The sequence below is a fragment of the Sciurus vulgaris genome (assembly GCF_902686455.1).
Source record: "Sciurus vulgaris genome assembly, chromosome: 14".
NCBI lineage: Eukaryota > Metazoa > Chordata > Mammalia > Rodentia > Sciuridae > Sciurus > Sciurus vulgaris.
Genome location: NC_136475.1, coordinates 80,347,172 through 80,370,275, shown reverse-complemented (window position 1 = coordinate 80,370,275; position 23,104 = coordinate 80,347,172). Strand labels below are relative to the sequence as shown.

Here is a 23,104-nt window from a genome sequence, read left to right as displayed (position 1 = left end):
CTAAAACAAATATTCTTTTTTAAAAAATATTTTTATTTGTGGATGACACAATACCTTTATTTTATTTATTTTTATGTGGTGCTGAGATTCGAAACCAGCGTCTCATATATGCCAGGCAAGTACTGTACTACTGAGCTACAACCCCAGCCCAAGCAAATATTCTTAATGATGAAATAGTCCCTTTAAATGAGGAATAAGGCCAATAAAATCCTATCAAAATACCAATGACATTCTTTATAGATATAGAAAAAAACTAACCTTAAACTTATATGGAGGGCTGGGGTCATAGCTCAGTGGTAGAGCACTTGCCTAACGTGTGAAGCACTGGGTTCGATCCTCAGCACCACATAAAAATAAATAAAAAACGTTCATTGACAACAAAAATGTAAAAAAAAAAACTTATAAAGGGAACCACAAAAATTGGGCATGGTGGTGCTCACCTGTAATCCCAGCAACTCTGGAGACTGAGGCAAACCAATTTTGAGCAAAAAGAACAAAACTGAAGGCATCATGCTATCTGACCCCAAAATATACTACACAACAATATGGAGTAATGCAAACAAGAGTGGTACCAGCATAAAAATAGATACATAGACCAATGTAACAGAATAGAGAGCTCAGAAATAGATCTATTCATTTGAAGCCAACTAATGTCTGACAAAGATTCTAACAACCCACAATGGGAAAAGGACAGTCTTTTCCATAAATACTGTTGGGAAAACTGGATATCCACATGCTGAAGAATGAAATTAGAACCTTATAAACTCAATCTGTAATCCAAGCTACTCTGGAGCCTGAGGCAGGAGGACCACAAATTCAACACCACCCTCAGCAACTCAGTGAGATCCTGCCTCAAAAAATAAAAAGGGCTGAGGATGTAGCTCAGTGGTAGAATGCCTCTGGGTTCAATCCCCAGTACCTAAGAAAAGAAAAGAAAAAAAAAAAAAAAAATTCATAATAGATTTAAGATTTATAAAACAAGGAATTGCTAGAAGAAAATAACAGTATACTGATGAAAGACATAAATGTGAAAGATAAAGTTCCCATAAAAGGAAAGACAGATAAATGGAACTTCATTAAAATTAAAATGTTCAAAAAATACCACAAAGAAAGAGAAAATTCACAAAATGGACAAAGATACTAGCAACAAATTTTAACCACTTAGAATACATTAAGAATCCTTGCTTGGGGGCTGGGGTTATAGCTCAGTGGTAGAGCACTTGCTAGCACATGTGAGTCGCTGGGTTCGAGTCTCGGCACCATAGAAATATAAATAAATAATAAAGTTTTGTATTCATCTACAACTAAAAAATTTTTTTTTTCTTTTTAATAAATAAAAATAAAAAAAGAACCCTTGCTTGCATGCTCAGGTGCTCTCTCTGCTTTCTGGCTATAATGTCTTAGACTGCTTTCCTCTGCCACACCCTTCAGACATGATGCTCTGCCTCATTTCAGGTCCAGAGCTATGGAGTCAGGTGACAGTGGACTGATTCTCCGAACCCATTCACATATGAAAAAAAAAAAAAATTGATCTTTGACTTTCTGGGTCTGGATTATTTTACTTAGCATGATGTTCTCCAGTTCCATCCATTTACCAGCAAATGACATAATTTCATTCTTTATGGCTAAGTAAACTCCATTATGTATACATAAAACAAAAACAAAAAAGTCCTTAGAACATGAAAAAGATAACATAATAAAAATTTGGGCAAAGACATGAACAAGGCATTTTTGCAAAAGACAAAACTTAAATGGCTGATAAATATCAAGATCATTGCTGGTCTGTAAGAAAAAAATTAGGATCACAGTAAGATACCATTTAAAATTACTAGGCTATTAAAAATTAAGAAGCATTGAGCCCAGCCTGGGTAACTTAGAATCTGTATTAAAATAAAAAACAGAAAGGGCTGGGGATGTAGCTCAGTGGTACGGCACCCCTGGGTTCAACCCCCGGTACGACAAAAAAAAAAACATAATCACCTTTGGAAAATAATTTGGCATACCTCATAGAGAAATTTACACACTTCCTGTGATCCCAAATTCCATTTCTAGAGAAAAGACACTAGAAAAACTTCAAACACTTGCTTAAGGATACATTTACAATAATATTCAAAGCAATATGACTTATAATTTCAAAACTAAAGCCAGGGATCAAATGTCCATGATGGGAATATGGCTAAATTGTGACAACTCTAAACAGTGAAAGATACCATACACATAAGGATGAATCTTAGAAACAATGTTGAATGAAAAAAAGCAAGTCAAAGAAGACTGTATACAATATAACATTTGTATAAAGTTCAAAACTAAGGAAAAATAAACATTATATTTTTTTAGGCCAATGTGTAATATATGGTGGTAAAATTCTTTTTTATAAATAAAGAAAAGGAATGAAGAAATGATCATTTCAACCATCAAGATGTTAGTGACAGCTGGGCACAGTGGAGCACACCTGTCATCCTACCTACTCAAACGACTAAGGCAGTTTCTTTTTCCATGACTATATTGCCTCATCTTGATTTATAAGCAAAACCTGGAAAACCTACAAAATAAATGTTTTGCGGTTTATCTAGAAATAATATAGAAAATATCGCTGTTATTTATGGTGAAGAAAATCAATTTTGTAAAGTTTATTTCAATTTAAATAAAATGTGAATTTTGTTAAAAAAAAAAAAAAAAAAGACTAAGGCAGGAGGTTTGCAGGTTTAAGGCCAGTCTGGGCAATTTTGCAAGAGTTTGTCTCTGATTTTTAAAAAATGTTTGGGAATGTAGCTCAGTGGTAGAGTGCTTACCTAACATGAACAAGACCCTAAGTTCAATACCTAGTACCACACACACACACGCACACACACACACACACACACAAAAGATGTTAGTTACCTCTGGTCCTATATAGACAGGATCAAAGAAAGACACAGGGAGCTTAAATGGTTTCTGGTAATGTTCTGGTTCTTAAATTAGGTGGTGAACAGTTTTATTATTAAGCTACCCTTGTACAAAATTGCAAGTATCAAATAATACCCATTCAAAAATTGAAAAAATTTGGGTATAAAATGTGATTTGTAAATTCCATTTTTCTTGCAAAATATTTTCAATCTAAGATTCAACAACTTAAAGAATTTAGCTCTTTTTTCCCTAACTCCAGAGTCAGCAAATACTGGGTTGTCTTCTATTGTTCCAATGACTACACTAATAGCAGAGGCCAAGGAAACATCTTTTGTATAAGAGTTGTCATGGATTCAGATGTTATGAAGATATAATTTATATTCTGGACTATATTCGCAAGAAGCAGAAACACAAAAACAACATACACATGTGTAAAATCAGGAACATTTCTCTATACTACTAAAAACTGCAAAGAAAATACCACTCAAACATTTAAAACAGCCACAACCACTATTAGTGACTTTATTGAAGGCTCGTAGGACTTTGCCAAGAAAAGGCATTTATAACTTGAAGCATTCACATTGATCTTATTCAAGGGATTCCTTAGTCCCCCTCCTCAGATTTCCTAATAGTTGTGATTTCATCACACCCCAGACACTTCCTTTGCAAATGGAGCCAGGCCTCAAGTCTGTCGTCAGATACCACTCTCAGGCCGCTGATTACAGACAAGTGCCCTCTCCTTCCATTATCCCAGCAGCTGTCTAATGCATGTGAACCACAAAATGGACGCTTGCTTCTTTCCTAGCCCAGCTCCATCTAAATAAATGGTAACAGACAGAAAGGAGTCCCCAAGGGTACAAAATATTTTCTTTCTAGATCATTTTAAAGGGAAGGAGGGGAAATGTGTACATGCTAATGGAGTATCTCTAGCTAAAACAACTTATCTGCAGATGTGCTCTGTCTAAACCCACCCTGATCAATGTGCGATACTGAAGTGACTGCAATTTGTGATTTTGTTTGAAGGGAGTGAGAAGTGGTATAACCATCTGCAGGAATTCGGGCGCTATACTAAGCTGCTAGTTACCCATAAGTCTAATGAACTGGTACTTTTTAGAACAATCTCAGATTCTCAGTGAAATTTTCAACTTTCTGGAATATTTCGATAGATTCTAGACTGGTCTCTAAGACTTTAAAGGAAAAAAAAGAAAAATATCAAAATTAAAGTTTCAAGTTGGGCTGGGGTGTGGCTCAGTGGCACATGATTTGCCTAGCAAGTTCAGGCCCTGGCTTTGGACCCAAGAACCACACAGACACACACCCACATACACGAATGGTGACAAGTGTGAGGCCTTGCCTGTGCTTGGCACTGTACCAGTAGCATCAGTACAAGTTCAGGAGGACCCTGAAGGAGTCAAATTGCTTAAAATTCCATTCAAAGTTTGCCTATGGTCAGTTTTTAGTAGTATCTGGGCCTTGGCCAGCCAAAATTGTTTAGGGCAGCAAGAGGGTGAGGTTTAAATCCCAGAAGGTAAGGCCAACGCCAGTATAACCTCCTGCTGCAGGCCACCTGGGAGTAGAAACCAGTTTTCTGGCTTCCTTTACACTCTGCTGATTCCTTCTGGGTTAGGTTACAAAGGATACGCTGGAGCATATGCTCTCCAGCAGCACTCCTTACCCTCATCTTTAAACCAAGAAAAAGACTGTAACAGTGCTGAGTATCGTGTAAGTGCTCCTAAGACAGCTTTAATACTCCTTTGGGCAAGGAACACAAAGCCTCAGATGAACCAAAACAATCCACATGGCACCACAGTATTGTTCTGTTCTGGGAATTCTGTCCTTAGACAAAACCACAGTCATGAATACATAAGCAACCACTTTCTGAGCCTTCTAACAAAGACTAAGCTCTGCTACCAAGCAGAACACTTCAGCCTGGAGGAAAAAGCAGAAAGGTAGCAGAGCCAGTCATTGCAATGCCTCACCTGAGTGACAGTACGAACCTCACCAGTCAGAGTCCCAGTGCAAAATAGACCTTGCTTGTCATGATCTCATTTGAAAAGCTATACAGCAAATACTGTGCAAACAAATATCAGGCCATGCTGTCTAAGTGGTTAGAACTGCCAGTAGTTTCTAAACCCTGAGCAGTAAGGTCTCCAAAGACTTCAGAGGAAGGAAGAGGATCCTGACTGTGAGAAAGACAGTCACTGGAGACATCTGACTTGGACAGGATACCATCTCTCACGACGATTACCTGGGTGGCAGTGAAAGTTAACGGGATGAAGCCTTCACTATCAGCAGAGAGAAGAATCCAATGGGAATCTGTGAAGTAAAATAAACAAAGGCAATTTAGGATATCTAATTCTCTAATGAAAAAGATGACTATAAATAAGGTGGGTTTTTTAGTGGAATCCAGTAGTTCACATCAAGCCTTATCATCATAGGATTTTTCAGAGTAGTGGGATAAAAGGATTGAGGGTCAAGTTACATGGCAGGAAGAGGATCTCAGTGACTTACAATATCCAAAGTCGGTCACTTAGGTACAATTAAAGGACATATGCTTTCACTCAGGCCAGGCATTTATCACCCAGGGCTATGTATACAAGCTTGTGTATGTGCATACATTAAGGGTTGTACGTGAAAGCTTTCTCCCTTATCTACATGCTGTTCACCTGTTTCTCCAGAAACTATCTGAAACTGGGAATAGCTAATCTATGGAGGAATATTCATTATTTTGTAAATCCATAATAATCTACAGACATCAAAGGAGACAGAACTGACTAGGTAGAATATAGTTGCCCAGAAAATTCCGAATGGTTTGTTTCAGGGCAACCTAGGGGCCACTAGCACAACACATGCTTGGACCTTCTCTGGTTCCTTCAAGTTTAATGTGTCTCACCTTTTGACCCTGTGATTTCACTTCTGAAAATCTACACTCCCAAGAATAACATAAAATATGCAGAGAGGGTTTTCTTAGCGCTATTTATAATGGTGAAAAATTGAAAACCACCTACTTGGGTCAAAGAATACATCTCAAAATAAAGTGCAGAATGGAATATTAACTCATCAATTAAAAATGAAAATCATAGGGACTGGGGCTGTAGCTCAGTGGCGGAGCACTTGCCTAGCATGTGTGAGGCACTGGGTTTGATTCTCAGTACCACATAAAAATAAATAAATAAAATAAAGGCATTATGTTTGCTTATAACTAAAAAAAAATTTTTTTTTAAATGAGAATCAAGAGCTGGGCATGGTGATGCACATCTGTAATCCCAGCTACTTGGAAGACTGGGACAGGAGGGAAGTCTAGGCAATTTGGCAAGACCCAATCTCAAAATAAAATTTTTAAAAAGGGCTGAGGATGTATTCAATGGTAGAGTGCTTGCCTAGCATGTGCAAGTCCCTAGGTTCAATCCCTAGGACTGCAAAACAATTTTTAAAGGTCATTTATAAAGCCACATCATAAATGCAAATGTCAAAACAGAAAAATGCTAATATTATAATGTTAAAGGAGAAAAAACAAAATGAAATTCTATGTTCAGTGTGTTGGCTACTGTTAAAAGAATGAGGCCTAAAAAGAATATACAAGTGTTAATGTAAAAATGTCTGAATAACTTCTTAAACTTCTTTGTTCTAGCAGACTAGTATTTGCTCATATGCTTATGCATATGTAAATCTTAAATTATATGAACAAAGGAAATCTACTGTATTGTGCTTGGGACATTTAAATTAATGTAAATATATGTATTTTGTGACTTGATGTCTTATTTGGCTATTTAAAAACATCTAAGATTTGTGTTTAAAAGAAAAATAAAAGAATGAGGCATAACATCCATGCTCCACATCTCATTAATGTGGGCATCACTCAGTCCTATACCATCTAAGAGAGTCCTTCACATCTCCATGTTCGCTCCGTATCAGAATGACAACTTCTTTAAGAAATATTCTGCAATGCTATGATTTTTACATTTCAGTGCAATAAGTACACATTAAGGTTGTTATGTGATTTCCTTTTCATTGTTATATATTGCTTTGTAACTCTTATCTAGTCTTACCATGTGTACATTTAGATTTTCCAGCTAGGTTGTAAGTTTCCTAAGGGCAGAACCAATATTTTCATGTGTCTGGCACCTGTGATAGGCCTGGGTATGTACCTAGCAAGTCACTGAATGACTGGCACACCTCATGTCTGTTACCAGTGGAAGGCACAGAATGCATGGAGGGGCGTTCTGAATCTAACCTACCATGCAGCATTTCAACAAGAGAGAGGCCAAACGTCTGCCGAACCGTACTGAGCCTCAGCTTGCCATTGCAGAGAAGCACGGCTCTTCTTTCAACAGGACCTACATAGCAAGGTTTCTTCAAAACAAAAAAACAAACGAATAAACAAACAAATAAACATTGCTAAACCGATTACAAAACAATGGGGCTAACATTTCTTAAGAATAGGATGTGAAGCCGAGCACAATGGCACATGCCTGTCATTCCAGTGGCTCAGGAGGCTGAGGCAGGAGGATCGCAAGTTCAAAGCCAGCCTCAGCCACAGCAAGGTGCTAAGCCACTCAGTGAGACCCTGTCTCTAAATAAAAATACAAAACAGGGCTGGGTTAGTGGTGGAGTGCCTCTGAGTTCAGTTGATCACTGAGCCACATACCCAGCGCTATTTTGTATTTTTATAACCCCTTACTTTCCCTCTTCCTCTACTCTTTCCTCAGGGTTAGGTCTAATTCTAGGAACTGGCTTTTCTAGGACATGACCAATAACACTATAGGACAATGACAAGCAGCCCGAGAGGTACAATTCCATCCTGAGGAATAATTGCCTGGCTGTTTTAGCAGAACTAAGAAACTTCATGCTTGCTTTAGTGGAGAAAATGCAAAGAAAGACTAACCTAGTGGTAAAGTATTTAAGCATTTGCACAAGTTAAATACATTGTGGTCAAAAGTCCCTTGGCTTAGAAAAAGTACAAAGGAAAATAATTTTTTTAAAATTTAAAAAGTCGGGCTGGGGAGATAGCTCAGTTGGTAGAATGCTCACCTTCCAAGCACAGGCCCTGGGTACAATCCCCAGCACCGCCAAAAAAAAAAAAAAAATTTAAAAAATCATTACAAATTAATCTTATTTAGAGTGGTTTCAAATATACCTAGAGAAAAAAATATTTAAAAATTATCACTCTAGGGCTGGGGAGATAGCTCAGTTGGTAGAGTGCTTGCCTCGCAAGCACAAGGCCCTGAGTTCTAATCCCCAGCACCGCAAAAAAAAAAAAAAAAAAAAAAAAAAAAAAAAAATTATCACTCTAACTTAAGGCACATTAAGAGCCCAAAGGCATAATCATAAAACATAAAATAAAAAATATTACTTATAATTATTTATTATTTGAAATAATATCTTCATGCGAGTATTTAAAGAATCGTATTGTAAGTAAGCTATGTGTCTAACTTATTTTGTGGTTAAAATTTTCACAATTTGGACTGGGGATGTAGCTCAGTTGGTAGAGTGCTTGCCTCACAAGCACAAGGCCCTGGGTTCAATTCCCAGCACCACCAAAAAAAAAAAAAAAAAAAAATTCACAATCCATTTTCTGACTGCTAGGAAACATGATTTCAACTTAAATAAATTATACCACATTTGTGGTAGGAGAAACCACTCAAAAAATATTTCTACTAATAACATTTTTAAACAGTCACTTGAATAAACTGTATAAGTCCTAAGCAGCTAATTGTTTAACTCATGACATGTAACATCTGAAATTACAGGGGACATTGTCATGTGCTTTTCATAATTTGCTTTCTTTTCCTTACTTTTGTTATTATAAAAGGAATATATGATCAACATTTTAAAAAACAAAAATTTATAATGCAAAAAGTAAGGTCCCTAAAATTCTACCCATAATTTTCTAAAATCCAGTTTTCAATTACTCTTTGGTTTTTTGAAAAATGTACATCTTTGAGTTAGTCAAACAGTAATAATTTTAAGGGAACACTAATTAAAATACCTCTTTTTGACCATTATTAAAAGAGTAATTGGGGGTTGGGGTTGTGGCTCAGTGGTAGAGCACTCACCTAGCATATATGAGGCACTAGGTTTGATCCTCAGCACCACACGAAAATAAATAAATAAAATAAAGGTATTATGTCCATCTACAACTAAAAACATATTTTTTAAAAAGAGTAATTATATGCTTCTTATCACTGATTTCACTATCAACCCTCTGTAAATATCTCTTAAACCCAATAGGGAAAATGAATATAAGCAATTCACATTCAATTGGCCAAAAAAACACATGAAAACATATTCAAATTCACTAATTGTTAATAAGTGAAATGACACCTCACTGATCAGATTGGAGAGATGTGAGGAAAAGAACAGTCTTATGTGTTGCTGACGGGTGCGAGATAATGCATTGTAAGGTTAAAAGAAAATCTTTGAAAGGCAATCTTGCAACTTTATCAAAAGTAGAAACACAGTCTTCAAATTTACACCTCCACTTCTGGGAACCAATCCAATAGAAATACAAGCACTAAACCAAATGGATACATATACTATTTCAGAACTGTTTGGAGTGGCCAGCAACTGAAAACAAAGTGAATGTGGATCAACAAGGGAATAGCTGAACACACAGGGACAATTTCTGAGAATTCCTGAGATCTACTGAAAAGCATAAAATCTCAAATTCAGAGACTATAACAAATCTTGGAAGAGAAACTAGAAAAAGAACTATATTAAAGAAATTTTTTACCAAGTCTCAAACATATATGATTTCACCCACTATGTGAGACTGTGACTATTAGAACATGATAAAATTCCTCTGGGTTTTCTTTACGAATCAACCCAGCTTTAGTCACATAAAGCAACATAATAACCCAGTCAATACACTGAATTTCTACTAAGATAGGCTACTGCTCCTATTCAATGACAAAACTCTATATTGGTAAGCAACAAAATAAATTCAGTTTGTTTCAGAAAACTAACTGGAAGTGAAGTGATATTCCATTCTGATTTTAACTTGCATTTCTCTAATAGCTAATGAGGTTGATGTGTTTGTTATCTATATATCCCCTTCAGAAAAATTCTGAGTGCATGCTTAAAAAATAAACAGCATACTCAGCATAGAGTGCACCATATGACCATTTTTATAAAACAATGACAAACCAGCCCATACATACCTATGGTATGTATCTATTTATGTGTTAGATTATACGAGTATGAAGAAAAATATGGAAGCATACACATTAAGCTGCTAGTGGGTAATGGGGAGGATGGATCAGGGCCATAGTCAATGTGGAAGGAAATATCCACAATAAAAAACATGTATGATATAATCCCATCTAAATAATAACATGTTCTTGCATATGCATGCATAGAGGTGCGTGCATTCAAAACATTTTAAATAAACAAATTTTTAAATATCTGAATGTCTCCACTGTAAAAGGAAAAGGTTTTCCCAACAGAGTAGCACAATTAAAAATTTTTTTTAAATTGCCGGAGTATAGTCATTCATGTTTTCACACCAAACAAAAGATAAAACCAAGGCATACATTGGTTATGTGTGCCTATCCCTTTGGTAGGCTAACTTGCAAAGGCTTTTCAACTTGCTTGTAACATAACATGCCCAGGTCAGTGAAGTTCAATTAGAGTACCTCTTTCTCATTAAAATTCCTTGCAGTACCCACTGGATGCAGCAGCTTTTATGTTAAGAGGTAGCTCCTCAAAGGAGAAGTTACCTGGTAAATGATGTGAACATAAGGGGGATCCTTAGAAAGTGGATACACTGGAGATTTCTTCCCATTATGTACAAAATCCATGAGTTTGGAAAGACACTGTTGCATTTCAGTCAGGTTCCTAGATAAACTTCCTAGTTCCTTAGACAGCTGGTAAGTTTCCTTTTCCTTTTGTAAGTTCTCTTTTGGAAACAAAGCAGGAGGTTCTGGTGTGCTGGTGTGGTCTGGTGAGCTGCTGGGCCTTGAGGATGTTTCCAGGGCAATGGAATCATCAGTGATACTGGATGGGGGGCTTTTGAGTTCTTTAATAAGGGGCCTTCCAGGCCTTCTACTCTGACTATTGGTATTAACTGTTAACAAGAGCCCTCTGTTTTGGTGGCAAAATTCTGGGAAAAGACTTTCGATCAACTTTTTTGTATTTGTTTTATTTAACAGAGCCCTACAAGCAGAAGCAGCACTCTGGTTCTTGTTAGAGGTGGCTGAAGATTCTTCTTTCAACAATATTTCTCTAACAATCAGACGAAGGACATACTGATCAGACTCTGAAGAAGGAAGAAATGCTGAATCAGTAGACTTCTGTGTTCCCACCAAAATTAATAATTTGTCTGCCAAAAAACATATGCCTTTTGGTCTTTCATTACTCTCTAAATGAATCTGCTGAATGTTTGGCATAGAAGATGGAATGACAGAGTAGATCAAAATTGTATTACAAGTATTGGAAGCCACTGCCACTACCTGTGCTTTAAGATTAAATGCTATTAGATCAGGAACCAAAATGCCTGGAATGGTGACTTTTCTGGTCATGGCAACTGCTTCCTTTAAGGTCAAAAGGATCAAATGTGAAGAATCCTGGCCAGTTCCTGTCAAGTAGTCCTTTTTTCTTAAGCAAACAAGAGAATTCCTCTCAAACCTAGCTTGGTTGAAATGTATATGAGTTAGATCCAGAGGTTCTGAAAAGGAAGGAGAATCTGATATTTCAGAATTTGATTCAGAAGTAATTGCCCCCTTATTCACAAAAGGCATTTCGCCAATAACTGGAAAAGTAGGAGGATGAGTATCTTCACCATTAAGTGGAACATCAAAGGTTTCTGATGCATTTAAGCTACAAATCTTATCTAGTGGAAGCTCAGTAGCTATAGCAACCTGTGAATCCACAGTGGCTCTCATGGAACAGATGTAGCTATCCACATCAAACACTGGGCAGAAGGAGCACTTGTGCAGAGTCTTCTGAGGACTGTCCCAAATATAAGAATGAAGGCTGCTGCCTACTGCCACCATTAGCCTCTGGCCATCCTGGGTCCAACATGCACAGTGAACGCGACCCTGAGTGTTGATGTCCACTTTTATCCGGGAACTATCACGGTGAACATTAGGGAAAAGAGAGACATTCTGTGTAGTAGACACAGTCAGGATAGCATCTTTTGGGTGCCACACACAGCCCTGGGGAAGGAGAGGAAGTGATTCTCTAATCTCAGAGGTCTGAGACACCAGCCATTTGCTTGACTCCACAGTGCTGGGACACAGCTGCCAGACAGTGACATGCTTTTTGTGCTGGACAGCAAGCAGAGTGGGCGTGTCAGCCATGGCTGACTGGGCCCAAGAGAGCCCATAGACGTGTTCAAATTGTCCAATGACTCTGGAGTTCCCAAACTTGGCCTCTCCATTCAGAAGCTGTAAATCAGTCAGAAATACTTGATTCCCATCCGTCCAGGCAAGGCCATGGCTTGGGTGTATTGCTTGATACAACACATTCAGTCCAGTCCTCAGCAGTTTTCCTTTTCCCAACTCCATCCTTTCTGATAAAAGTTATCTGAAATGGTTAGGAAAGGAAGTTACACAATGAAAAAATAATTTTAAAAAATCCAGAATAGGCTATAAGATTTGGACCCTTCACAGATCAATCCTATGGGGGGACAAAAGACAGGAAGAATGTAATAAGTTAAGAGACTACTAGCTGGGCACAGTGGCACACAACTGTAATCCCGGCAACTCAGGGGGCTGAGGCAGGAGGATAGCAAGTTCAAAGCCAACCTCAAGAGATCAGCAGGGCAGTTAGCAACTTAGTGAGACCCTGTCTCTAAATAAAATATAGAAAAGGGCTAGGGATGTGGTTCAGTGGTTAAGCATCCCTGAGCTCAATTCCCATTACCAAAAAGAGAGAGAGAGAGAGAGAGAGAGAGAGAGAAACCCCTGAGAGCGAAGGAGGTAGCTCAGTGGTAGAATACTTGCTTAGCATGAGTGGGGCCCTGGGTTCCATCCCTGGCAGTGCAAAAAATAAAAAAGAAAGAGACTGTTGAGTAAATGCAATGCAATGTATAAACTATGGCTAGATTTTGAATTGAGGAAATGAAATTTTCTGTCCCCAAAAAGGTATTTTTAGAACTGAAGAAATATGATTAAGATAATGTGAGCTAGGGATATGGCTCAGCAGGAGAGCATGAGCTCAGCATGTGTGAGGCTCTGAGTTCAATTCTTAGCACCACACACACAAAAAGAAGATACTGCAGACTTGCTAATGTTTATTAAATGTGAGTATGGTAGAAGGATGTCCTATTGTTAGAGGATACATGTTGAAGTATTTGGGATAATTTCATGATATAACATGCTTTCAAATGGTTTAGGAAAAAAATTCTTGTATAGATAGAACAAATATAACAAAATGCTAACAATTATTGAATTCAGACTTAGACTACATTAGAGTTTAAGTCAATGTCAAGTTAAAAATTTTTTTAAATTAAAAATTTGAAGGTGGGTGAGGTGCCACGTGCCTGCATTCCCACCTATTAAGAAGGCTGAGGTAGAGGGATCATTTGAGCCCAGAAATTTAGAATCAGGCTGGGCAACACAGCAAGATCCCATTTCAAAAGACATAGAAACAAGTTGAAAAAGTCTATTCTAACATCTAATTTCTATTGATCTTTTCACTGTCAAGTCAATGAATAAATGATATTCATATATCTGGCTTTTAGTAACACTTACTTCCTGTTCTTCCAAAATGGCTTATCTGTCTACTAAAATGACACTCAAAAATCATAGTTCATCACATCCAAATAGCACTTAATAATTTTAAGAGTATTTTCACATTCCCTATTGTGTTTGATCTTTGCAATAATCTCTAACAATAATGTAAAAATAGATTAGGCAAGTATTATCTTCAATTTTTCCACTCTGAGTAAGTACCCGCCAAACACACAAGCATTTGAAACTCAAACTAGAAGTGTCTAAAGTGAAACAAAGTTTCCTTTAATCCATGCCAACCTCTCTTTACCCACTTTCCCAAATCTTAAGGCCTTGATAAAAGCATGGTTAGCAATTTGGTGTGTAGCTTTTGAAACTTTTAAAGAAACCGACACACACAAATACAGGATTTTATATGTCATGTTTTTGCTCTTAAACAAACAAACAAAAAATTGGGTTTTAAATCAGAGTTCTTGGGTACTAATGACAGAAACCACTCTGGACTTAAGGTGAAAAAGAAGGCTCAAGAACCAGGCTCAGCGACAAAAAGTAGACTCGGGCTCCCAATGGCTGGAAGGAGGAGCAATAGGGCATTACTAACAGTACAAAATTTCAGTTTTACAAACTGAACAGACAATGGAGGTGCCGATAGTGGTTGCACATTATGAATGTATTTAATACCACTGAATGGCATACTTAAAAATGGTTAAGATGGTAGTTTCTTATCTGCATTTTTCCCGGCAAGGTGCTGGGGATTGAACCCAAGCTCTTGCACAGGCTAGGCACATACTGTCGCCGAGCTACACCCCCAACTTTTTGAGACAGGGTCTTGCACCATTACACATGCAGAGCTCAAGCTGTGATCCTCCTACCTCAGGAGGATCCCTGAGCAGCTGGGATTACAGGTATGTGGCACCACACTGGTACAATCTGCATATTTTACCACATTTAAAAAACTGATTGGTTTGGAGGCGAGGCAGAGCCAGCTGGCAATACAGTGCCACTTGTGCTGCTGTGCCAGTTCTTGAAGCTGCTGGTCCCAGCCAGGCTTCCCAGTGGCCCTTCAACAACGTCAAAATTCTACTTGCCAAATGACAAACCTCACTGGCTGGAAGTTGTTCTGACCTTGGGTACTACCAGCTTCCTGTGGTTCTCACACATCAAACGAAATGAAGCTGTTTCAGAGAATAAAAGAAAAAATTATTTGGAAATACTAATATGGTAATGCTCCACACAATGATTATGTAAGTTTTTCTGGATTCACCAGATTCATCAATCTATTGAGTTTTGAATGTTAGAGGAAAAGTTATATGTAAAATATATAGGAAGTTGGAATTTGTATCATTAAATAGAAGAAATGAAAATACTTCTGTATTTTTCAAATAATGCACATTGTGACAACTTGTAAAAAGTGTCAGTTCTAAGGTACATTATTAGAAGTATTTTAATATGGAAGACCCCATCTGATAACAGATCCACTGGTAATTAAAGAAAATTTTATAAGAAAACTTGTTAGAGATGAATTCAATAATCCTACACTGATGAATTTATTTCTCTTATGAACTTTTTCTTTTTTTGGTACTGGGGATTGAACCCAAGGGCCCTTAACCACTGAGCTACATTGCCCGTCCTTTTTTCTTTTTGAGACAGAATCTACGTTGCTTAGGGCCTCACTAAGTTACTGAGGCTACCCTTAAGCTTGTGATCCTCCCATATCAGCCTCCCAAATCGCTAGGATTATAGGCACTAGGATTATAGCCTGTGTGCACCAGGCTTCTTATGAATTTTTAATTTCTAATCAAACACTTATTCTTAAATATGTCAAGGAGACAGAACTACTTTGTTACTCAAAGTATAAAAGATACTAAATGTTTTCTTTTAAAGAAGTCATTTTGGTGAGTCAGAAAGTAAAGATGAATTCTGTTTTTTTGCTTTTTTTTTTGTGGTGCTGGGGATTGAACCCAGGGCCTTGTGCTTGCGAGGCAAGCACTCTACCAACTGAGCTACCTCCCCAGCCCCATGAATTCTTTTTTCTTTTTTTTTTAATTCCTTAAAAAAATATTGGTTTGTCGGGGCTTTTTTGCTGTTTTTGTTCTTGTTTTACAGTTCTGGGAATCAAACCCAGGGCCCTAGGCAAGCATTATACCACTCATCTATTCCCCGGACCTACAATTTAAAAAACTACTTAGCCAGGCCCAGTGGTGCACACCTACAATCCCAGAGGCTCAGGAGGCTGAGGCAGGAGGAGTGCGAGTTCAAAGCCAGCCTCAGCAACTGAGGGAGGCCCTAAGCAACTTAGTGAGGCCCTGTCTCAAAATACAAAAAGGGATGTGGCTCAGGGGGTAAGCGCCCCTGGGTTCAATCCCCGGTACCAGAACAAATAAAAATAAAAAAATTATACTTAAAAAACAAAACAAAACAAAAAAAACTGGACTTTGAAAACAAGTAGGAACCAAACGACACTGGATAAATAAGCCATGGCAGTCACTACTGAGGAACCATCAACTGCTGAGAGTCTACCTTTACTGCCCCTTCACCTGACAGCAAATGCTTAAGATTCAGAATCTGGGAGAAGACTCCCCAGGATGAACCTAGCTCTTGCTATAGCTGCAAGGAGAAGGGGAGAGGGAGGATTTCCCCACCAAGATTTCTACAACAGAGAGCAAGAGTCCACCTCTCATGTGGTGTGATTACCCCGAAACCATGAAGGTGTTTAAAAAAAAAAAAAGACAAATAATCACCACAGGAATCATGTTACATATTTTTCCATTTTAAATTTAAACCATGAGTACTTTTCCAAGTCAGTAACAGATCTCTGTCTTAATCTTTTAAGTGCCTGCACAGGTATCCCAAGTGGCTGGAAGGCATTCCATGGACTGTAATTTATCCAGTGATTCCCTTACAGGTAGAAATTTAGCTTATTTCCTATTTTTATTTAGATATAGATAAAAACAAAAGTTTGGTGTTTAGTTTTCATCAATATTCTCTCTTAGCCTTCCTTCCAATATTAACCATGATTTCAATTATCACCTCCTATGTATTCCACTCCTAAATCTGCATTTCTCCTTCTGGCTTTCTTTGCTAAGTTACTGTGACATTCAAATACAAGTTGGATTTTACATTATGGATAATATCTGCCCTGCCCATATTCATTTCAAACTTAAAGTATATATATATATATATATTTTTTTTAAGTTATTTTTCCCTACAGCAGTTCCCTCAATTTCTGTCAATTATACCACCATTCTCAAAGACCAATCCTGAAATGCTCCTTTTAAGTATGTCATTTATCAGCTTAAAAATGATGTTTCAAAAAAAAAAAAAAAAAAAAAGATGAGATTCCTCACTGCTTACAGTCATGTTCTTCAATAAAGCAGTTACTTGCTACATGTGCTATGTAAATTCAGTTCCTCAGGCACACTAGCCCCATTTCAAGTAGTCAAAAGCAACATGTAGCTTGATGGTTACCATTAGGACAGTGCAAAACATTTCCAACAACATAGAAAAGCCTGTTGGATAGGGGTAGCCTCCATAATAAAGCCTGAACTTCTCAATTTGATATTCAAAGCCTTTCCCAAACCAGGTGTGATGGCACTTGTCTGTAACCCCAGTAACTCAAGAGGTTGAGGCAAAAGGATCACAAGTTCAAGGCCAGCCTCAGCAACTTAGTGAAACCCTGTTACGAAACATTAAAAGGTCTGGGGGTGTAGCCCAGTGGTAGAGCGCTCCTGGATTCATTCCCCAGTAACACATACACACAGGCATACTTACACACACACACACACACCCCTAAGTAGCATTCCTTAGTCATACAGGTAAGTGATTCTTTCCTCCCATGAACTCCTAGAGCCCTAAAGGTATAAACCATTCACTGACCATTTCAGTTTAATATCTGAAGGCACTGGTAACTTTTCATGAATTATGCTTTGTCTCCCTAAATGACATGAAAAGTCTTTGAGAGCAGGACTAAACAACTTCTTCACCTACCCACACCTAGCACACTCCATAAGTGCTGACAAGTATTTTCTATAACGAGAAAATTGTTTTCTATAACAATTATATCCTATAACGAGTTTCCAATAGGGTTATGATACTGCCAGGGGGTATACTGATTTCATTTTTGTTGCTTTAGACCCTTAGAGTACTAAGCAAGTAAGCTTCTCTGAACTATATTTGGACATGCTTTCTAAGGCTATTAAATAATCCAGTCTCTTGAGAAATGACCAAAACAAAATACTAATAGAGATAGGGCTGGGGTTGTGGATCAGTGCCTAGTATGTGTAAGGCACTGGGTTTGATTCTCAGTGCTGCATAAGAAAAATAAATAAAACAAATATATTACTATTAAGAGATATATGGACTCCTTTGGTTAATATAGTCCAATGCACTAGGAATTTCTCATTTCTTGTGTATGATTTTTTAAAAATATTATATAACCAAAAATATTAGCACAACTTTCTAGATCTTAAAAAACTCATACTCTCATTTTAATCATGAGGACAAATAATGTTAACAAATCATGACTTAATATTTACATTTTATAAACATTTAACAACAAACACGGGTAATTACAGAAAAAAAAAAAAAAAAAAAACCACCTTATTTCTAGATGTTATTCTACTTTAGACTCACAGCAGTTTCACAGTAGGAATACCTCTCCTGAATTATCTTAGCACAGAGCCTGGCTTTTCTGAGCTTCAAGTTGAGATGCACTGAAAGTTGGCTATGCCTCAGTATCAGCCAGAATCTATTTGGCTTGGATTCCAACCTCTGGAAGACTGAATAGTCAAACCATTATCTAGGTTATCTCTACCATTATTCTAGGATCCTTGAACTTGAATGTGTTCATACATATCTATGACACATAACGTCAGTAAAAAGAAATACTATTGAGATAAGGTAAAAATCTGAGTATTCACTTTGAAATAAACATGTTTTAACTTCTTCTTTAAAGAATGGTTTTTAGGGGCTGGGGAGATAGCTCAGTCGGTAGAGTGCTTGCCTTGTAAGCACAAGGCCCTGGGTTTGATCGCCAGCACCCAAAAAAAAAATAAATAAATAAAGAATGGTTTAAAAAAAAAAAAATTTAAGTTGTAGAAGGAAACAATACCTTTATTTTATTTAATTATTTTTATGTGGTGTAGAGGATCAAACCCAGGGCCTCACACATGCCAGACAAGTACTTCACCATTGAGCCACAACCACACCCCCAAGAATGCTATTTCTTTTTTTTTAATCTTTTTTTTTTTTGGTCTTTTTTAGAACTGGGGGTTGAACCCAGGGTTTTGCAAGTACAAGACAAACACTTTGCCACTGAGTTACATCCCAATACAAGAATGGTATTCTTTAATTTCTTTGAAACACTGATTTAAAGCTAAATGAACCTGCATTTCCCAACTTACAATTCCCTTAAGACCCCAAATGAAGTCCTTTTTACTTTTGCAAAATAAATAAATATTCAATTTAAAAGTGAAAAACTGCCTCCAGGACATTAAATTTTGAAATTCCATCAAAGAATCATCTAACTTGCAAAGCCCATTTCTTTACCATTCACTTCTTAACCCATTCCTTTACCAATCTCTTGTCCAAAGCAGTTCTCACCAAGCCACCACTGCCATCCCTGGCACTGAATCCTTTCAGTCCCATTCTACTGAATAGCAAGTGTCAAGGACAGAACTTGAGAAATTGTCTTCAGACTCTGAATCCAAAGAAATGAATTTTCTGCCAAACAGCCCGGTAATCTGCTTTTGACCCTTCCATAAATCACTTCTCATACTTCCTTATTAGCTTCATGTTTGCTTTTTTTTTTTTTTTGGGGTGCTGGGGATCGAACCCAGGGCCTTGTGCTTGCAAGGCAAACCCTCTACCGACTGAGCTCTCTCTCCAGCCCCATGTTTGCTTTTAGGATCTTGTACTAAGAACAAGTGGTCTGTTATACTCCTACCCATGATGTCAGATTAAATGGTTCTGCAGTGGCTTGCTAAATGGAGAAATAAGTCCCTTGTCAATACTAATGACAAAAACAGCAATCCCTATCTCCTGGTCTCCTGTAATATATAGTTTTCCCTAATATCTACTTAAGTACTTTTTAAAAGTCTTTTATTGATAAATTATGCATGACACATTTTTCTGGACAAAAAAAAATTCCTAATGGGCCAAATTTATATGACATATTTTAGGCCAACTAATTTAGTCTAATGTCATCATGGATGTATGTGGACAGAGTAGCACAAGAAACAAATTTGTGAGTAAGGGGAAAAAAACATGATAATAAGTTTAGTGAAGTTTTTAGAAAAGTAAATTTTACTATCTTTAGTAACAAGAAGAAATTTGACATATTTGTCTCAAAAATCTAACACTAAATACAAAAATCTGCTCCATTCTTTTCTATGCCTATGTTAGACCAGGACCTGACCACCTCTTCCTTTTTATTAGAGCAGAAAGGAAAAGTATTCTTGATTTCAGTCTCTTCTTTCCAAAAGAGCCTGGATGCCGTGTTCTCAGGCAGAATTAATCTTTTTACAAACTACAACTCTGCTGGGCACAGTGGTGTATGCCTGTAATCCCAGCTTCTCCAGAGACTGTGGTAGGACAGAAAGTTCAAGGTTTCCTTGGGCAATTTAGTGACACCCTACCTCAAAAAAAATTTTTAAAAGGGAGTGGGGCTAGGGATGTAGCTCAGTGGTAGAGGGGGGAAGGGACAGCTCTGATAATTTTGTTCTCTTTAAAAACTTTTGAAGAATTGCCACAGTCTTCATATACAGAAAGTTCTTTCAGGGGCTCGGGATGTAGTTCAGTGGTAGAACACTTGCATAGCATGCATGAGGCCCTAGGTCCAAAAATTTTTTAATTAATTAAAAAATAAAATAAGTTATTTTGAAAGGTATTAGCAAGGCATTTAAGGTCATATATTATCTGATATGGATATAGTTGTCCAACCTTAGCTCTTTGATCATTAAAGGCCTACTGAGGAACCTGGGGGAAGCAGCACACATTCCTGAGACAATGTGCAGGATAGACCTGAGAAAAAGGTGACCGGCTTCATAAGGGGCCATGAAACAGTCTGAATGGCACAGTAGTCTGAAAGGGAACCAAGTCTGTAGCAATTTCAGTAGAGAAAGAAGGCCAGATTCAGATGGTTCTAAGACATAGGGAACAGATTATATCAGCATATGAGTGGTGAGGAGGAAAGAACTAAGGATAATATCTGGATTTTTAGCTTGGAAAATGCTAAACCATTAACCAGAGATACAGAAGGTAGGGAATGCTTCAAAGGTGAGAAGGTGTTGGACACAGTGGCACACACCTTTAATCTCCAGTGACTCAGGCAGCTGAGGCAGGAGGATCACAAGTTTGAGGCCAATTTGAGCAACTTATCGAGATCCTGTTTCAAAAAAATAAAAATAAAAAGGGTTGGGGATGTAGCTTAATAGTACAGAGCTCCTGGGTTCAAACCCCAGTAGTGGTGGGTGGAATGTGTGTGAGAAGGGTGTGCAGTGTGTGATAATTTAGTATTACACATACTTCACTTAAGTTTTCTGTAAGGAGTCAGGTATGGTGACATATACTGCATTTCCAGCTATGAGGGAGGCTGAAGGAGGAGATTAACAACTTCAAGGACAGCCTGGGTAATTTAGTAAGACTCCATCTCAAAATAAAAAAGAAAGAGCTGGGAAAATAGCTTAGTGGTAAAGCACTTTGCCTAGTATTAAGGCCCTGGGTTCAATCCCCAGTACCACAAAAAAAAAAAAAAAAAAAAAAAAAAAAAAAAAATCAGTTTATTTGGAAAAGTATAAACAACAAATTGAGTTATGGGACAGTCCCCAGACCAGAACAGGTTCTGCTAACTCCTCAGAACATCATGACAGGGTTTATAGAAAAGGGAAGTATGGAGACAATGTAATTGGCCACGGCTTACAGAATCTCCTGCGATTAACTAAAACTCAGCTATTATGATTAAACTCTATATTGATTTGGTCTGTTGGGCCCAGTTTTATTTAACACTGCACGATTCTGTAGAACATCTTTTTCACTTAAAATTATATATTATCATTTTTCTATGTTATTAAAAGCTTTATAAAGTATTTTTTGGAAACCACTTCACAAAGTAAAATGACATAATTTATTGAATTCACTCTTTTTTCACTGACCTACAGTGCACCCCGGCCCTTTATACTCTTATTTTGAGACAGAGTCTCGATGAGTTGCAGACGCTGGCCTGGAACTTGGAATCCTCCGGCCCGGGCCTGCCAGGTCACCGGGATTACAGGTGTGCACCACCACCGCGCTCGGCCCGCACTCGCGTGAGACCCCTGGTTGTCGCCAACTTTATCCTACTAAAAATAACGCTGTGACAAAGATCTTTACGCATAAAGAATTTTTGGGATGACTTCCTTAGGATATAGTCCCAGAAATATCATTCGTGAACCACAAGAAATACAAGCACCAGTTTAAGCCCGCGGTGCTCATCCCCCAGCCCCTCACACGCGGGCCCGGCTGTTCTCCCGCACCTCTGGCCGCGCGGGATCTCCGCCCGGCCTCTGCCCGCAAGCGCTGCTCCATCCCTCACGGCCCACCCCGCGCTCCCCACTCGCCAAGCCGGGCAGCAGAGGAGACACACTACCTTTGGTCTCACTGCCCCATAGAAAATCAACCTCCCCGGGGCAGCCCCACCTCGCAGGACCGCAGATGAGAAGTCATGGACAGCTACCGGAAGCATCGGCCCCGGTTCTCTGATAGGTGAGTGTAGGCCGGGCCTGCTCCTCAATCTCCCTAACTATTGGCTTTTGAGTGTGTCACGTTAGGAGAAGGTCCTTCCTACGGGCCAATAAACTCGGGTTTTGCCGCACGGGTCGCTGGGAGTTGTAGTTCCCGTGGAACCACCGACCCTAAGCCTGCCAGGATCTCTCTCTCTCTCCCCTCTCTCTCCCCCCGCCTCTCTCCTCCCTCTCTCTCCCCCCGCTCCCCCTCTCCCCCTCTCCCCCTCTCTCATGAACCCTTTAGCACCTTCCTCCACTTCTCATAAGTTCTGTTATTCTAGAGAGTTGGAGCCCTACAGTTGGGGGAGTGGGGTATCAGGAACCCTTTTTAAATCTGATAGAAATCTCCCCAGAAAAATGTTCTTATCCTTTCACAAAATATTGTGTATCAACTAAAGCTGCTTTTAGGCCTATGCAAATTACAAATTTCTGTTCTACGTCTATTTCAAACGTACCTGCCTAGGTCATGGTCTATGGAGATGGTGCTTCTAGCTTTGGAAGACTGGGCCACACCTTGGAGCAGCCCATGAGGAATTTCAGATCCTTACTCTCACTGTACAGTTGACCATCATTTTTCCTGAACACCACAGCCAGTCCTCCGTTAGGGATGCCGATAACGATATTTGTTCTCTGGCCACCTGGGAAAATTGGGGTTGGAAAAACGGAGGACGAATACCTTGAGGTCTATTCTGGGTACCTTTGCTTAGACTTTTCTCCCTGTACCTACCTTCCAGAGCCACTCGTCAGAATAAAGTTCCCATCAATTTTTGGAACAATGCAGGTAAG

At 38.4% G+C, this 23,104-nt stretch overlaps 1 protein-coding gene across 3 annotated transcripts; it reads right to left on the bottom strand.

The window, feature by feature from the left end:
* Positions 1–2,697: 2,697 nt before the first annotated feature.
* Positions 2,698–22,279, bottom strand: WDCP (WD repeat and coiled coil containing). Of its 3 annotated transcripts, XM_079110134.1 has the most exons (5): positions 22,183–22,279; positions 20,866–20,943; positions 10,605–12,411; positions 7,125–7,239; positions 2,698–5,202 (listed from the first exon to the last, which is right to left on the bottom strand). In XM_079110134.1, exons 3-5 carry the CDS (start codon positions 12,390–12,392, stop codon positions 4,973–4,975), a joined length of 2,133 nt encoding a protein of 710 aa, XP_078966260.1. In that variant the 5' UTR covers positions 12,393–12,411; positions 20,866–20,943; positions 22,183–22,279; the 3' UTR covers positions 2,698–4,972. The 3 variants fall into 3 exon arrangements, with proteins under 3 accessions (XP_078966260.1, XP_078966261.1, XP_078966262.1); XM_079110135.1 differs by lacking the exon at positions 20,866–20,943 and having other exon boundaries at positions 22,183–22,277; XM_079110136.1 differs by lacking the exon at positions 7,125–7,239 and having other exon boundaries at positions 5,006–5,202.
* Positions 22,280–23,104: the final 825 nt, after the last annotated feature.

Coding starts and splice junctions, on each gene's coding strand:
- WDCP (XM_079110134.1), bottom strand. CDS start 12,392: ATGGAGTTGGGAAAAGGAAAACTGCTGAGGACTGGACTGAATGTGTTG. Junction 7,240..10,604: donor ATGTTCACATCATTTACCAG/GTAACTTCTCCT, acceptor TTTGTTTTGAAG/AAACCTTGCTATGTAGGTCC. Junction 5,203..7,124: donor TCTTGTTGAAATGCTGCATG/GTAGGTTAGATT, acceptor TTTACTTCACAG/ATTCCCATTGGATTCTTCTC.